The 17,604-nt window shown below is 52.8% G+C and overlaps 2 protein-coding genes across 8 annotated transcripts in view; one reads left to right on the top strand and one right to left on the bottom strand.

The window, feature by feature from the left end:
• The first annotated feature begins 1,045 nt into the window (after nt 1-1,045).
• On the top strand, nt 1,046-4,738 carry LOC115348668 (thaicobrin-like). Of its 3 annotated transcripts, XR_003925895.2 has the most exons (4): nt 1,046-1,366; nt 1,480-1,589; nt 2,258-2,975; nt 3,952-4,738. XR_003925895.2 is itself a non-coding variant. In XM_030031660.2 (3 exons), the coding sequence occupies exons 2-3, from the start codon at nt 1,532-1,534 to the stop codon at nt 2,776-2,778; spliced, it is 579 nt and encodes a 192-aa protein (XP_029887520.1). In that variant the 5' UTR covers nt 1,046-1,366; nt 1,480-1,531; the 3' UTR covers nt 2,779-4,738. The 3 variants fall into 3 exon arrangements, 2 of the variants coding, with proteins under 2 accessions (XP_029887520.1, XP_040983808.1); XM_030031660.2 differs by having other exon boundaries at nt 2,258-4,738; XM_041127874.1 differs by having other exon boundaries at nt 1,147-1,366; nt 1,515-1,589; nt 2,258-4,738.
• An 8,447-nt stretch (nt 4,739-13,185) lies between these two features.
• Nucleotides 13,186-17,604, bottom strand: part of MARCHF2 (membrane associated ring-CH-type finger 2) — a 38,223-nt gene continuing 33,804 nt past the window's right edge. For 4 of the 5 annotated variants that reach the window (XM_041127873.1, XM_030031658.2, XM_030031659.2 and 1 more), the window contains one exon: nt 13,186-16,177. In XM_041127873.1, the coding sequence (XP_040983807.1) occupies nt 16,019-16,177 (159 nt within the window). In that variant the 3' untranslated portion in view covers nt 13,186-16,018. The remainder of the gene's footprint in view (nt 16,178-17,604) is intronic. The other variant, XR_003925894.2, reaches the window with a different exon arrangement.

The following is a 17,604-nucleotide window of genomic DNA, read 5'->3' as shown; positions in this document are numbered from 1 at the left end:
AAGCGTCAAGCTGGACCAGCTGGTGAGCTGAGGACCCGTGGGGAAGGCGAAAGGGCCTGGGGTCCGGGCAGACAGAGAGGCCGTGCTTCTCCTTGAGGGATCTGCAAACGTGCACGTAAACGCAGAGAGTGTTGCGTGTGTGCCTGCACTAGTGACCTCCTGCCTCTGCCAGCCCCGGGGACGTGGCTGATGTGGGTCTTGCAGGTGGGTGCTGCTGAAGGCAGCCCCTTGCCTACGGCAGGCTGTGTGACCGGCTCTGTGTGTGTGTGTGCGTGTCTGGGATAACTTCGTCACCGGTTGACCCTGAGATAGGAGGTTCAACAGCAGCTGCTTGCATATACTGGATGCGAGCAGCGGCCCCCACCGTGCCATGCCCGTGCCACCACGCGACGGTGGTCCCTGACTGAATGGTGGTCCCTGCTGAGCCAGTCTGTCCCCAGCCGTGCCTTCCCAGGCCCCTGTCCCAGCGCCAGGCAGCAGAGCCACCTGGCAGCCGGTGCCCTCACACTCTGCTTTGCTTTGTGCTCGACCGGCGGCTTTCAGAGAGATCTGACAAAGCGGAGTGGGTGCCACCTCCCAAGTTCCCTAAGAGCAGGGGTGAGGCCATCACTCCTGGGCACATGAAAAGCTGCCTAGAGAACAAAGAGGTGGGATGCAAAGCCCAGCACCTGCTGTCCCCCATTTACCAGTTGAGCAATCGAGGCAACACATGCCCTGCAAACATCTCCACCCTGAAACCCACTGGCAGCGTGACAAATCTGGGCAAGCGGTGCCTGTAAGGAGCCAGACCTCTTCCCTCATCACAATACGCAGCCTGGACACCCAGAGGTGGCCACCGGTCTCTAGCTGGTGTCCCCAGATGACATCCCACTGGGCTGGAGGTGCACATGGTGCCGCTGACCTAGGAGGGCTTTAAGCCACAGGAAGATAGAGCCTTTTCCAGCTGTGCAGCAGGCTCTTATCACCCACCCGCAGCTGGCCAAAGGGAGGGGAGACGCGGCAGATCCCGTGATACAAACAAGACGGAGGCACTGCAGGAACGTTGAGAGGGAACTCCCAAATTCAAGTGTTAGATGAGGTCACACGCCCGCCAGCAGCTTCAGGGCATGGGAGACTGTTGCCAAGAGGAGGGAAGGTGGCAGCTCCAGTGGTGTGATCCCCCCAGAGAGGCGAAGGTGCTGGACTCCCAGCTGTGCTCTCCAGACCACTCCAGCCCCTCTGGACTTTGATCTGTGCACTCGAACAAGCTGGAAACGCTTTGCAAGCCCAGTCCAGCCATGAGCTGCTGAGGAGATCAGGGGAGTGGAGAGCAGTCTGAAGACCTTCAGACCCATCCAAAACCTCCTTTCCTGGAGCCAGCCTGCAGGTGAGTGCTGGCTGTCTAAAAAGTGCCTGAATGCTGTGACTTTTCCATCATTCCTTCTGCTTCTTTGTCATTTTTAGGCAGTCTCTGAGTCTTTTAATTTCCACTTTCAACAGGGAATCCTGCCTCCCCATCTGTTGATTTTCTGCAGATGTGCTGGTATCCAGGATGGAGAGAGAAGAGAGTGAGACCCTGGCCAATGAGGTGGAGGAGATGAGTGGAAGAGGTGGGTTTTCAGAAGGGAAAAGGAGGGGGAACTGTCCTCTGTTGAGGAGAAAAATGCATCCTGCTTCTGCTGTGGAAGAGCTATTTAGGGTCAAAGCACCCGGGGCTTGTCCCAGCCTGGGCTTGTCATGGGGTTGAGACTTGGTGGCTGCAACACCCGCAGCTGAATTCCTCGTGCTTATCTGTAGACCACACCACCAACACCAAAGACACCTGAGCTGCCATCCTTGGCTCCCTCCATTGCCCACAGAAAGAAACAGGAATCTGGGGCCATGGGTCGTTGGTCTTGGGGTATCGTCTACGGCGGTCTGCACCGGTTTGTGCCCAGACGTGCCTGTTTTGCTCTGGCAGCGCTAGAGACACCCAAGCTCAGGTGCAGGTGTCTGCACAGCAGATGTGCACCCATCCACTCAGGTGCATCCTCCTCCAGGAAACTGAAGTCTCCTTGGCCAAGGATCGCACGGAAGCTCCTGGGTGAGGAGCAGGGGCAGGATCAGGGCAGCTCTAAGTCTGGGGCAGTCCAGCAAGAGGGGGTTTCCCACCCCACACTGGACATCTCTGGGCAGGGGAAAGGAAATCGCCCTGTCCCTTCTCTTGCTGGGGTGGATGCAGCCCCGATGCACCCCTGGGGCTGCCTGTCCTGAGCAGCTTCTCCTCCTCTGTCCCCAGCCGACGTGACCCTGGACCCAGACACCGCCAACCCCTTCCTCATCCTGGCTGGCGACCAGCGAGGCGTGGGACGGGGGGATGAGTGGACTTCGCTGCCCAACAACCCCGAGCGGTTCGACACGGAGCCGTGTGTGCTGGGCAGCCAGGGCTTCACCGCAGGGAGGCACTGCTGGGAGGTGGAGGTGGCCAAGGCGGGGGACTGGTGGGCTGTGGGGGTGGCCCAGGAGTCTGTCAGGAGGAAAGGGGTCCTCAGTTTTACCCCCCAGGAGGGGATCTGGGCCGTGGGGCAGTGGTTTGGACAATACCATGCTTTCACTGATCCTGACTGGACCCCCCTGCACCTTGCCTGCCTCCCCAGGGCCATCCAGGTCTGCCTGGACTTCACAGACGGGCAGGTGGCATTTGCCGATGCTGAAAACAAAGCCCAAATCTTTGCTTTCTGCCTGGCTTCATGTCCTGGGGAGAGGCTATGCCCATGGCTCTGGGTGGGGATGGACTCATGGCTCAAGCTGTGTCCCTGACGTGGAGGGAGCGTGGGTGGCAGGAGGGGAGACTGGAAAGGTGAACACCATCATCTTGGGGCTTGCTGCTGGGAACTGGGAGGGTCCTGCGTCCTGCCAGCTTCTCCTCACGTGGTTCCTCTGGCCACCAAGTGGGAGGACTGTCAGGTCTTGGAGATAGACACCACCAAAGAGGCTCCTTCATCCCCACCACCTCAGCTGGCACTGCAGAGACAACGGGGAGCACAGAGATTCAGTGCATGGAGGAGCTTGGTGCCTGGTGGCCCGAAGGTAGAGGAGTGGCACTGAGTGTCGGGGCATTGCAGAGCTGCTCTGTACGAGGCCATGAAAAATACAGCATGTTCAAACTCTTTAAAAGGTGCTGGAGTAGTGTCTCTGGCTTTTTTTAATTAAGCTTAATGATCAAGTTAAAAAAACCAAAACCCTGAACATAGCTGGATGCTGGAGCTCACAATAACACTTATCTTCTCCATACATCCAAAGTCTCTCCTTGCCTTATTTCCAGTTCTCACTGACATGTGCATTAAGCACATTTCTTACAGCAGAGCACTAGTAAAAGCTATAGGGACAGCCAAGGAAGGTAAGCAAGAAACTGAGAAGGGTCTGAAGTCCACGGGCGAGGCAATGCCCACAGACCTGCCATTCTCTGATCTCCCCCCATCAAGGTGTCCTTTTCCTCACATAAAATAGACTAGACGAATAGTTCGGGAGGAAGGAAACTACAATGATCATCTAGTCCAACTGCCTGACCACTTCAGGGCTGACCAAAAGTTAAAACTTGTTATTAAGGGAATTGTCCAAACGCCTCTCAAACACTGACAGGCATGGGGCATCGACCACCTCTCGAGGAAGCCTGTTCCAGTGTTTGACCAGCCTCTCAGTAAAGAAATGCTCCCTAATGTCAGGTCTGAACCTCCCCGGATGCAGCTTTCAACCATTCCCAGGTGTCCGGTCCCTGGATCCCAGGGAGAAGAGACCAGCACCTCCCTCTCCATGTCCCCTCCTCAGGAAGCCACAGAGAGCAACGAGGTCACTTCTCAGCTTCCTTTTCTCCAAATGAGACGAACCCAGAGTGCTCAGCTGCTCCTCAGAGGACATGCCTTCCTGCTGTAGATCAGCTCCAGAGAACTGGGATTTTGGGGAAATGACGTTCAAAGGACATGCTAGACCTGGAAATGGTGTGTGGGGGTCCCCACTCCCAGGGACCTTGCTTTGTCCTCTCCTGCTCTTAGCAGAAGAAAAGGTGAACGTAGGCAAAGGGGAACATTGCCTGGGTCCAGTCTAGATTTCTTCTCCAGCCATATTGCTGGCTGGACCCTACTCAGCTGGGCACAGGCAACAGCGCTTGTCTCCTCCAGTAGCTGGAAAGAGTCGCAGCACTGGGTCAGGCACAGATATCCTGCCCTGGTACTAGGGGATGGGCTCACCAACCTCTCCGCCACGGTATGGGGACAAGTGACATCCCATCGCACCTAGACTCTGCACATCTGTGAGACCAGCAATCCAGCAAAGCAACCCAGGGGACCATCCAAGGAGCTAATCCCAAAAGCAGGGGCAACTCATGCTCTTGGCAGAGCACAGAAGAGGGGCAAATCCTGGTAGGAATGGACAAGGTCTCCAAATGGCTGCCTACATCTTGGTACCAGCACGTCCTCAGCTCCCGGTGCCAAAGCTGACGTCGTACCCACGCAGGAGGAGGGGGAGCTTACCCCTGCTGGGGCCGTGGCTCTGCATTTACACGAGCACACTGGGAGAAAGGCAAGATCCCACAGCTGAAGCACAAAAGCAGCTGGGTACGGGTCTGTGAAGAACTGGAATCAAACCCAGCAGGTCACCGTGGGCTTCTGGGCACAGAGCAAAAAGAAGGGGTGGGCTTCACCCTTAAGCAAGTTATGGCTTTCACAGATGCTTTTTCACAACCTTCCTTTTCCAGAGGTTGTATTAAACATCCTAGGCAGAATTTGTGTTTGTAGCATTGTTTTTCTTCACCATTCTTTGAATCCTTCCCCTTCCACTCCAGACCCCAACCTCCCTTTCACAGGTCAGGTTTTTCAACAGGAGATAGAGCCAACGTGTTTAAAGCCCTTCTTATCTGTCAGCAAGGTCTTGTGGGATGGGATTTAGTTTCACATTTGTTTGACCAGCATTTGAACTTTGGTTATTTATATAACTTTGGTTATTCATATTTTTCACTTCTACCATGCAATACCACGAATCCTGGCAGTTCTACAAATCAGCAAGTCTCAAACCAGCAATTCCTACAGACTCTTCCTAAACTTCAGCAAATTCCTAGTATTAATTCTTTGGCTGGAGAAGATGTAAACCTCTAAATTTTTCCACTCCTTTTGCTGGAGTTTTGCCCTCTCACACCTGGGGTCTTACAAGCCACAGCATTTCTATTCCTCCTTTAACTCAGCCTCCTGTTGGTGCCAGTTGCTAGAGGCCACTTTCCAGCTGAATTGATACTCTCCAGAAAGTTCATTCTAATTTTATTTTATTGTATTTATTTTTTTTTTACACAACAGCATCAACAAGAAGAGACAGCAGGTCTCATTGGCTAGGTAACTACTCAGTCCCGATGCTCTAACTGCAATTAAATTTCTATTATAAGTGATGGCCCTGGTGCCCCCAGTCACCCTGTCCTTTCAGAGCAAACTTGCAATCACAACAAAGTGCAGAAGCCGTGAGCCAAAGGCACTATGCCCTAGTGTCTGTGCCTTAGTGTCACTACACATCAGTCAGTGGAGAAGCCAACCAGGCTTGCAATCAGAGACCTTAGAAGTGACATGTCCTTGACTGTTTCCCCAGGGATAGACCTTCTTGGTAGAGTCATACTGGTTCATTAGCCACTGGAAAAATGAAACATGAACATCAGTGGGGCATCCCTGGTATCTGAGGTATCCAGCTTTGTTCTGGGGCGGGAATCTTTGCATTCCCATAGCAGCAGTGATATAAGGGAGAAAGCAGCACATACCTGCTCAAAACGTCACCAGCGTCCTAGACGGGAGAGACAAGCAGCTCAGTGCTACTTATCCTGCACACACATTCCTCACGTTCCCCTTACACAGTGAATGGACACAGCAGCAAGGTAGAGATTAATAAGTAAGATAATCAAGGTAAGATTAGCCTGTCGCATGTTTCTGATTTGCTGGTGCCTCGTGCTGTTTGCCAAGACAGCACTGGTGTTTCAGCAGACCTCACCTGCAGGGACTTGTGCCCTGATTGCTGGCACTCCTTCTCCTTGATCAGGCCATCCAGATAAATAACCTTCTTGGAGGATTTAGCAGCATTTTCTTTCAATCTTGTTTCAATCTGCTTCTCCAGCTCTCCCAACCCAGCCAGCAGCAGGCACTCTTGTTCCTCCGTGTACTGTCGCAGCTGCTTAAATTCAGAGGCAATCTTCTGCCTTTCCACCTTCACTTTTTCCTTTACAAGCAGAAACAAATCTCTCAAGGGAAGGCGGGACCACGGAAAGGGACAGGCAGCAATTAAAAGCATCCACAGCTTTTACTTTCTGGTGTGGAGCATGACTGTGATTCCCGGGGTGCTTATCATGCACCAACAGCTGGACACAACGATTCACTCGCCCAACAACAAAGGCCAAGAATCGACTTTTCTTCACCGTCCCCAAATGAAGTTCTTCCCAGTAGCACAGTGCACCTACCAGATAGTCCTGACAGATCCATCGCTCCTTCCTTTCCCGTTTCTCCAGTTCTCCTTTCTCTCTCCTGAGGCTCTCCAGTTGTGACTGTATTTCCTCCTGGAAGGAGAGACACCCTTTCGGAGCTCCCCACCGCCCACATGTACGCTTTGTGTCCATAAAATAGCCCATTCCCTGGGTTGGACATAAGCAGCCTCTGGCACAGGGTCAGCCTTTGGAGCTGTGAGTCCGGGATGCTCGCAGGGGTTGGTAGGACTGTGAAAAGTGGTGAGGGAACATGCAGGGGAAGGGGACTGGGGAGGAACCAAGGAGGAATAGGCAGCAAGGGGTATAAAAGGGACTGGTCCTGGGTAAAACGGAGCTGGTCAGTGCGTTTGTCTGACCCAGCCCTGCACCTGATCACTGCAGTCTGTCCTACCTTCTCATTAAATCCTTTCTCAACTGTCTGCATGATCTCACTCTGTATCCCGTGGGTGTGAGTGCTGCAAGGACTAAGTGCCAGCTACTGGAGGGACCAGTGCCAATGGATTTGGTGGCAGCTACTGCAATCAGATGGGGTGTGCAGGCACCCGGGGGCTGTGGTCTCAGCTCCTGGAGTCAGTGGGGTCTCAGAGCAGCTCCTACAGCAGGCGGGGGTCCTGAACACCAGCCACTGTGTCTGGAAGGGTGTGTGTCCCCAAAAGCAGCTACTGGGTGGGACCGGTGTGGGTGATGTGAGTGAGGAGCTCAGCACTGGCAGCTGGAGTGGAACCACAACCCATGTACCTGGAGAGAATCCCTGTGAAGTCAGATGCCAAAAATCAAAATAATATTAAAGCCTGATTACAACCACTATCAGCACCCTGGTCTGGCAGACAGCAACATGCCAAGGGACGCTGGAGAGGCCACAAGGGCAGGAAATTATAATACGTCATGTATGTAAACTGCACAACACAATACAGAGGACAGACTCCCATTACCCTTATGAAAACTTGATAAATGTTATGTCAAGCCACAAGGCATGGGCAGCAACAGGAAGGCAGCGGTTAAAAAACAAACAAACAAAAAGCATAGAGGGTGTAGCTGCAGCTTTGACTCCTTGCAGAGAGTGTGGGCTTTTGCAAACCACAGACTAGAAAGCTTTCAGACAGGTATATAAAAACATCGCATTAGCAAAGAATGCCTTAGAAAGCTGTGAGCAGATAAAAAGCTATGCAGCACAGGGACTGCACACAGAGTAACCCCCAGCCCTCGCACGTCATGACAAAGTGCCTCGGTAAAAGAGGTAATTAGAGCGGAGAAGGCAGCCTTCCCTCACCAACATGAAGCAACGGTCAAGAAAGGTGCATGGACGTGTCCCGGCAGCCTCCCCTCGTCCCCCCTTGGGCTGGCCCAGCCACTCCGCGGTGTTGCCCAGTGGCCAGCTGGGCCAGAGCGTGCGGCCAGGGAAGGTCTCCCGGTGCTGGGGACAGGAGGGGATGGTGGCCCCGGCCCAGCTCCGGGCGATGCAGCCCTGGCACAAGTTCTGCCTGCAGTCCAGCGTCACCGGAGCGCAGGAAAAATCCAGGCAAATGGAGCAAGTCGCCTCCTCCCGGAGCTCCTCGGCTGCAGCCATGGCCGGGGCACAGCAGGGATGCCGGGCAGAGGCGCTCGGGGTGTTTCGCTTTCGGGAAAAAAGCAAGCACGGCTGCTGGGATGAGACCCCGGTGGCGGTGGGAGCCCCAGCAGCTGCGGGACCCTCCATGGCTGTGGGACCCCCAGGCAGCTGCAGGTCCCCCCGGTGGCTCTGGGACACTGCCAGCTGCGGGACCTCGGGTGGCACAGCACAGCCAGAGGAAGACAGACCCCCAACTCTCCTTCTATCCTGCCCTTATTTAAATTAAAGGGGGGTCTGGTGTTTAGATTTGGATGACTTTAACCCAGAAGGAGACCTGCTGTCCTTAGCAGGATTTTCATCCAACGGTCACCCAGCTAACACTCTCCAAACCCCCCTTCCACAGACCAGCTTCCCTTTTTCCTCTTCCTCCTATCTCTGCGTTGCCCACAGTAGTTTGTTTTTTTTTCCCTCCTTGCCTTTTCCTCCTTTGTAGGTCATACAGTTGCAAAGACAAAGTTTCTTTCATTTTTCTGTTGCTTCATTATGTACTTCATCATGTTGCACGTTTGCGAGGCAGATAGGACTCTCCACCACGATACTTGCAGCTCATTTCAGATCAGCTGCATCTTTCAACAACATTTCCCCTTGTGCTCCACTTTCTACCCAATGCGGTGGTTCACAGTCCTAGGGAGTGATTGCTCTCAGCCCAGATTAACCCCAGGATTATTGCTTTTGGGTGTGCTGTTCCACTCCCCCATCCCCCCCATTTATTTTGAGCTCAGGCAGCTGGTTAAATGCCTTTAAGTATCACCAGTGCTGAGAGTATTTGCATGAATTAGCATGCATGTCATTGATAGCCATTTTGTAGGAATTTAAAGATATTTAAACAGATTTCCTTGCCTCTTTCGTCTGCTCCTTCCCCTGCCACGCGGATGCACGGGCCACTTGTCTACACGCACTGGTCTCCCAGCAGATCAGGTGGGTGAGTCCAAAGCCCTTCACTGAAAGTGTTTATCACCTCTCCATTAAAGGCAGGGCAGGCGCATGAGCAAAACTCTCCCGGTGTCACCCCCAGCCAATGTTTTCTGTGTCAGACATTGAACTCTCTGTATTAATCCATAATGGTGTGGAGGCCAGAGCCCTGGTGTGTCCCTGGACAACCACAAAGGAGCAAAACTCTGCCGAGATGCTGCAGGAGGTGGCACAGGCTCCCTCAGTGAGGGACTTCGCTGCCAACCCCTCTTGAATCCATCGTGGCCAGTGCCTCCTTGCTAGCGTCTGGGTCCAGCCCTGCACACTCTAACATCTCCTCCTGTTCCTTCTCATAGCTCATGGGTCGCATCTGTGAAAAGACATTGCGCGCACCCCACTTTGGAGGTTTGCTTCTAATTAAACTTTTCGCTCTTCTCTTAGTCCCCTCTGGTCCCGTTCCCCAGCTGGGTTGGCAGCGCTGGGATCTGATCCCCTCAGTCCTCACTGCCGGGGGGGAGTGCTGCCCTGCTGCCTTTCCTTGGGGACGAGTGCTTGGCCCTTGGAGGTGACCTGGCCCCAGATGCCACACTCGCCGCTCAAGCGTGGCTACCGTGAGGGGATGGGGAGCCGACGCCAGGGTGCCGTGGCAGGACGGAGCTGCGGAGGCGCCGCATCCAGCGGGGCCGTGCAGGTTCCAGACGTTCTGCCATCCGACCCTCTGATGAGGGATTTCACCTGCTTGGTTTGAAGTGGCATCAGAAACGAAGGTGCCCAGCTGGAACTGAAGGCGACAGGTTCGTAGTCGGTGTCTGCCTAGTTTAGCAGAGAAAGCTCTTAAAAATGAAGTAGCGACACATCAGATGGCAGGGGCCGCTCCTGACAGTGAAGCTGCTTGCGACTTTTAGGAAGGGGAGTCTGTTTGCTGCCAACCAGGACACCTCTGCTTGTTTGGTTTGGGTTTTATATCCAAGAGGGTCCAGGGCAGAAGCACCCCAGAAATAAGCAGACTTGGGCATTTCTATTCTCTTTCCGTAGGATTATATGGAGGTGGTAGGTAACATTGCAGCTGGAGATTGCGCCCTATTTCAAGGGTTTTTTTTTCCCTCTCACCTATTATCCTTCTCTCTTTAAGAAACTGAGAAGCACATGTGATCCTGAAATATAGACTATCTCTTAGTTTGATACTGGCTTGGAATAAGATGGAAAAGCTTGTTCTTCTCATTTAGCCTGTGCAAAATAATTGCAATTCCTCATTGCTGTGGTTTCTGGAATCTGAGAGTAAATCTCAGATGTTGAAAACATGCATAGCTTAGCCCAGTTTTTCTTTTAATGCCATTCTGGCCACGGGGTCTGGTCCTCACATCTCTGTGGAGAAGAGCCAAGGAGGCCTCCAAGTTGTGTGCTGACCAGCTGGCTGGTACCCAGAGCCCCAGGTCCTGTGGAGAGATCCCAGCCATAAGCACGTACCTGCAGAGTCCCAAAACCAATCCTGAAATGTGAGGGGCCTCTCTGAAGCACAGAGCACCCTCCTCGTCATGGGAAACACCCCAGAGGACTTGTCCTGTGTGTGAGGAACACCTACCTCAACCAAGAAGAGGAAACTGCTTTCTGAAAGCCAGCTTAGTCGCCCTGACACAGGCAGGGTGAGACAGGAGGAAAGGTGGGTTTCTCAACAGATTGGTGTCCTGGATCCTCTTCACTGGAATTTTGTGTTTTGGAGGGTGTCCTAGTTTCAGCTGGGATAGAGTTAACTGTCTTCCTAGTAGCTGGTACGGTGCTATGTTTTGAGTTCAGTATGCGAAGAATGTTGATAACACTGATGTTTTCAGTTGTTGCTAAGTAGTGTTTCATCTAAAGTCAAGGATTTTTCAGCTTCTCAAGCCCAGCCAGCGAGAAAGCTGGAGGGGCACAAGAAGTTGGCACAGGACACAGCCAGGGCAGCTGACCCAAACTGGCCAGCGGGGCATTCCATACCGTGTGACGTCCCATCTAGTATAGGAACTGGGGGGAGTGGGAGTGGGGTGATTGCTGCTCGGGGACTAACTGGGTGTTGATCGGCGGGTGGTGAGCAATTGCACTGCGCATCATTTGGAAATTCCAATCCTTTCATTATTGCTGTTGTCATTTTATTAGTGTTATCATTATCATTATTTGTTTCTTCTTTTCTGTTCTATTAAACTGTTCTTATCTCAACCCGTGGGTTTTGCTTCTTTTTCCCGATTTTCTCCCCCATCCCACTGGGTGGGGGGGGGGAGTGAGTGAGCGGCTGGGTGGTGCTTAGTTGCTGGCTGGGGTTAAACCACGACAGAGGGTGAGAAAAGGTTTAATGGGTTCCTTTTTGCTGTGCCTCCCCACCCCCCAAAAATCAACTCTTTGGCAGCTGAGTTGCATAATTACAGCATTTTGGTGAGAAACACAACAATTTCGTGTAGTATTGCACCGTGAAGACAGTGTTTAAATTCAGCTCTCTCCTTGTGCAAGAGGCATCTCTGCATTCTGGTGCCGCTGCAGGTAGGAAGCCTTCAGGAATGCATAGGTCCTTGAAAAGCAAGGCTAGACTAACATGGGTCCTCTAAGGAGCATGTTTCAGGGAAACAAGCTGAGCCAGGAGTTTTTGTCCTATACCCAGGGTCTGCGTGGACAGCACATCACGGCTGTGACCAAGCGAAGGCATGGGGCCAGCACTCGATGCGCTGCCTCATCGGCCGGTGGCTGGACACGGAGGGCAGCGGGTAACTCACGAAGCCCACGGTCCCGTCGGCACCAAGGTGGTGTCTGTCCTGGCAGCAAAGGTAGAGCAGGGTGTTGATCAGACCTACGTGAGCCTCCCTGTTGCTGGTAGAAAAGGCTGCGGTGACAGGCAGCGGAGGCACCTCAATAAACAGGTTTTTCTCAACACTGGTCTGTGTCAGAGATGCTTCAAACAAATCGTGCTCAGATCCAGTACGTTCTTCTGAGCAGCCGTGAATGAAAGCGGTCCCTGTTAAAACGTGTCTCCTTTTCTAATGGTGAGCCCTCTTTCTCTGGGTTTTCTGTTTCTTTTACACTGTTCTGGCTGCTGCTGCTGCTTTTTCTTCTCCTCGTCCTGGGCAGATTGCTGTGTTGCAGCACAGTTTTATTTTAAAGGACTGGGGTGAGCCTTCTCCTTAGGAACGTGGCACTCTCTTTTAAAGCTTGTTTTTCTTTTAATATAAACAAGCCCAGAGCCCTCTTGATTTACCAGCTTGTCCAGGAAACATGGGTCTCATCCAAGGTCTTGCCCAAGGCTAAGGCCTTGTCCAGGGCCTTGGAAACATGTTCGAACATTGTTTTTGCAGTGTCTTGAATGGCACTTTTAACATGCAGCTTAACAATTTCCATCCCCCCCGCCTCTTCAAAAGCAGTGCAGCCTTTCTAACCGGGCTCTGCAGTACAGGTCCAATGCCCACCCCATGGCCAGGGGCTAAGGGCAGGGCTGGGACTGCAGGAGGTGTTGGGGCTCCTCATCGCACCATGGAAAAGGGACCGATGGGTGCCTGGGTCTCTGCCCCGAGGTGCCAGATCCAGCCCTGGGCAGGCATCCTGCTCCACACCACACCGATGCTGGCCCCGGGTGGCTCTCCACGCCAGCTGCGCAGCGTGCCCCAGGAGCGTGGATCAGCCTCTCCAGCCACCGGCAGCTCTCGCACGCTGCAGCCTCAGACGCGGCACCCGGAGGCATCGCCAGGGCTCGGATGAGAGCACAGCCTGGCAGACAGGCCCGGCGTCTCCCACCACCCTGGAGCAAAGGGCTGGGCTGGACCGGCCGGCTGCGGGGCAGACTCTGGTTGGGCAATTCACTGGGGCAGCACCAGCAGACAGCGGCGGGAGCCACTGCAGGGCTGCAGCACAGGGAGCACCGGGATCGCTCCGTGCAGCCCCACACCCACCCTCTGGAGAGGCCAGAAGGACGCCCTTGGCCCGGACATCACCTCCTTGCTTGGCCCACACTAGGGAGACTTCTGTGCACAGACAAGAGAAACCTGCCCACAAATGACAAAAAGCCCTGGGTTTTGTCCAGCTTCGGCCCAAATATGAAACCTTCTGCCAGGTCTCCAGGGGGCAGGTCAGGAAAGCTGCCCACAGCTCCCCAGGAAGCCAGCACACAGGGGTCACTATCAGGGAGGTAGCCTGACCTCTTCAGGCCCTCCCATCTCCAGTAACAACACAACAGCCCAAAGTTTGTCTCACTTTTATTTACATAATTGCACAGCCCGTTTCCCCATGACACTGGAACGTGGCGGGTCAGAGACACTGATTTCCCACATCCATGAGCTGAACATCTCCTCTGGGAAGGAGGAGAAAACTCAAAGAGTTGCTATTGGGTTTTGCAGGGGCACATGCGACAACTCCAATTATTGGCAACTACGATAAAGACAATGAAGCTGAGAGTGAAGCCATGGCCGCGCAGCAGCACAGGGCCGGGCCCCAGTTGCCCCCAGCCAGGGACTTCTGGCTTTCACAGTTGCATATTTGGATCAACAGTGGGTTTCCTAACCAAAACACTGGCTCCATTAAGTCCTTACTAGGGGAACGTGGTATGGGAGTGCACATCCTTCGTTACCTGCCAGAACTAGACACGTTGCAAGACCAAGCTCCTGGGAGGCAGCCAGGGCTGGGAAGGTTAAACCAAATCCCCAAATTTTTCTTCACTGGGAATGTCCTGGTAATACAAGGTTTGTTGGGGAGGGGCTGAAGAAAGGCATACCCAGGACAAGGCACAGAGCAGTGGTGCAGCTCTCACTGCCAAGGGAAGGGGTGCGTGGAGGGAGGCAGCGCCTGCATGGGATCTCCACTGCACATGCTGATTTGAAGCAGGATGCTACTGTGCAGGGACTGTAACTGCAGCTAGGCTGAAGAGGCCTCTCTGCACTACAAGCCTCCAGGAGCACCTGGGGACAAGTCATCCCTGCACAACAGGGAAAAGGGAAGGTGCCCATGCGTACGTGGCAGAAGGGGAGAGACAGGCAGGGAAGCTGGCAGGGAGGGAGCAGAGGAGCTCAGCCTGGCTGTAGCAGAAGATATTCATCCCGTGATCAAACGAAACCCTCATGCTCAGAACAGAGACCAGCTCGGACCAGCCCACAGGGGCCCACAGCTGGGCAGAGACAGGCTGCTGCAAGATGTGCTGGGATATCACCGAGTTGCATGAGAAAACCGAGACAGGAGATGGAGGAGAAGAGCAGACACAAACCAGGCCACAGGGCTGGAGCAATCCTATTAGGAGAGATAGGACACTGGCCCCTGCTGTTCATGCCACCAGCTACTTCCAGCCTAGGGTCAGGGAACAGGGAACACATAAGGAAAAGCATCCTGCTTTGCAGCTAGAGAAAAGGAAGAATGGCACGCAGTGCTTTGAATTCAAGAAATTGCAGGTCTCGATCTAGCGGGGCACTGGACTGATCCACTTGGGTTCAGCAAAGAAGCGGAGGGACATAGTGTGTGATACCACCACCCACTGCAAGGACTCAGGCAACTTGGAGCCTGCCTCCTCCCTGCTATCTACCCTCACCATTGCAGGAGTGAGCGCCAAGGGTCACACCAAGCAGCCACACGCACCACTGGAGCACCCAGCAGGGCAGCACCAACACCAGCATCCTTATGGCCTGCCCCACTCATGGGGCTGAGGAAAGCACAAGCACAGGCATCATCTGGCAGGGTGGGGAGGCAGTAGAGAGGCAAGGACTAAAGCCAAACTCAGGGAGACCCTTGGCAGATTGGGCACTCCAAGACAGAGGAGCTTGTTAGCTGGGTGTGCTGGAAAAGCAGGTGGATGAAGGAAGAGGAGGAATGCTGGCCCCGCAGGAGAAGGGACTCGGAGCCTGTTCTCTGTGAACCAGCGAACTTGGGGTGTTTCACTACAGGCACGCAGTGCTTTCAGGGATGAACCAAATCACAGTAGCTCCTCCAGCTGCTGCCCAGGAATGTGCAAATAAAGCACACAGAGAACAGCCGAGGCCACCTATGTCCTGCCCAGCAGCTGCAGAGCACGGCCTGTCCCATAAGGTATGTGTGTAACTGATACTACAAGAGGTCCAGCCTCAAGATGGTGAAAGGACATCAGCAAACAAAGACTCCAACTCTCACCTTTTGGGGTCAGGAAAGCTCCTTTCTGAATCTTTTAAAAGCAAAAGGCAATGGTGGGTTTAGCTAGTACGAGCCATCACTTCCCGCCCTCAGATCCTCCATCTACCTTTGCCAGACATACCAAGAACTGAGTGCATCCGAGTCCTGGGGATGAGCCAGGATCTGCAAGGAAAGCATTTTGTGAGATCACGTCTGCCCAGGAAAAGATTTTCTCATTTTGAAACTTATTTTGAAATTCTCAAAATTACAGTACTTTACAATACAAAATGTCTCCATTCAGTATCACATAATTTTACTCCTTCTGGGATTATAATAATTATTAAAAACACACAACTTTCTAGAAAGGACAGAAACACCACGAAAGAGACCAAAGAGTAATGGGAAAGGCTGCTGCAGTATTATCAAAACCAATTTAGTGCAAAGGAGAGGGGGACTTTCAAGAACAGTGGATGAAAAGTGTTCTTTATATGCTCATTTGGAGAAAAGGCATAGATTTAACCTCTGAATGAGATCAGGCTGCCAGCTTCTATACTGAAGCTTAGAACATCAACACAAAAGGACTGAAACACAATATGCATGGCCATTAAAAAATAATATTATATATAGATATATATATAGAGAGAGAGGGAGATATTTTCCACATATGGTATTTAGTTATAGGAAAGTGTCCCTGCAGACAGGCGTATTCTGCCATCTGGCTCTTTTAGGCCATTTCACATGACAGACATTGATTATCCGTCTGTTTGCCATAGTATAAAGTACGTGCTGACTGCAAAGTCCCTTCAGGTGGGACAATTGTTTTCTAGTGCCTCCACAGTTGCCATGTTTCCTGTGCATGCGGGGACACCCGACCTTCTTTGCTTCTGCCAGCCGCAAAGGGCTGCCCTCGCCTCAGCAGCCACGTGGCGCAGCGGCCAAGGGACGGCTCAGACGGTGGTTTCATCCGCGGTCTTCTTCATGAGCTTGGCGGAGAGGAGGGAGTGGGGCACGGGGTGAGGGCTCCGTGAGGCTGGGATCATCAAGCGGACTTTCTGGTTGGTCCTTCGCCACTCCGAGTACAGCTGGCAGTGGTAGCGGAACGAAACCTGGGGGGCAATAATGCATCGGTCTGGTTACCAAACCCCCATCACAAGTGCCGAAGGCCGTAGAGGGCCAAGTTAGATGCAGTCACCCATCCACCCTCTGCGTGCTCTCTGCATATTCCTTCTCAAGCCACCAGCACCCCCCAGACAAGGGAGACAGCACTGACCCTGAAATGGTTTGGGGCACTTCCATGTCCCAAGCCTTTGACGAGGAATCAATTAATTTCCGGTAACACCAGGCTGAGCGTGGCACAGCCAAAGGGGCTTTCTGGGCAGCACCAGGACAGAGGGACAGAGTTGGCTCAGCTGGGTTTGGGTACCAGGCCAGTGAGATGTGGTGGGGAGGAATCACAACTTGCCCTTTCACTCTAGCCACGGGCTGAAGTGAGCACCTTGGCTGGGCAGAACGAGGGGTTCTCAACAGGACCAGCCCCAAGTGGCTGGATCCAACCAGCCTCCTCCCATCTCACAGATCCTGGAGGATCTTCTCTGCCCTTTGCAAAAGCCTTCTCTCCTTGGTCTGCAACAACAGGACATAGGTTGGACTCATTTTTTCTGACAACACTGTAGCCTGGGAGACTTGTCCACCTGGAGGAAGATAGGAGAGGATGCAAAGGCTGGAGGGGACCTAACCAGAGGCATGAGCTGGTCCTGCAGTTTCAGAGCAGACCTGCAAGGGGGAGCTTCAAGCTGTGCTTCCCCAGCGGGCTGGACTCCTTGCTGTGTCCTTTTGCAATCATGAACACTACAGATTTTCTCACAGCTCTTGCTGATTCCTTAGCTTTGAAATTAAACTCTTCTAGAATTTCTTGAGGAAGGAGTAAAACCACCATATATTTCCTTCCTATTTATTTTGCTAGAAATTGTGAGTAAGAAAATTAAATAATGAATCCAGTGAGTGACTCATCAAAACCAAGCTTTTGTACTTTGTACAAGAACAGGAAACATTTAGCTGGCAAGCAGGAAGTACCAAGAAGCGTATCTGACAAGGAAAAGTCAGTATTCCTATCACTTTTGGATAGGTCTCAGACATCTGCTATGAGAACTGTGCCATGGCATTGAGATAATTAGCTCATTGATCTGTGGACTCCCCTTTTTCCTGTTCTAGAGGGACAACTGCGGGAATAAGGTTGTTTGCTGATAAATGAGAAGCAAATGCATCTCGCAGTCTTCAGAGACAGCATATGAATGGGGAGGTAATGGTGCAAACCTCAAGGAAAGCTCCACAGGAAGGAGCTGCAACCTTGGCCATGGCTTCTCTCGCAATCCTCACACTGATTACAGCCACCACCACCCACCCATGTAACAGCCCTTTGTACTGCACAGCCCATGACTGCACAGAAGAATTGCAGTTGAATATGGTAAATGTGAATAAAGGGGCTTCAATTAATGCCCTTCTCTGTTCAAGGAAATGCAAAGCACAGCAGAAC

This window comes from Aquila chrysaetos, chromosome 12 (assembly GCF_900496995.4).
Source record: "Aquila chrysaetos chrysaetos chromosome 12, bAquChr1.4, whole genome shotgun sequence".
In the NCBI taxonomy this organism is placed as follows: domain Eukaryota; kingdom Metazoa; phylum Chordata; class Aves; order Accipitriformes; family Accipitridae; genus Aquila; species Aquila chrysaetos.
This window is presented reverse-complemented; position numbering and strand designations above follow the sequence as displayed.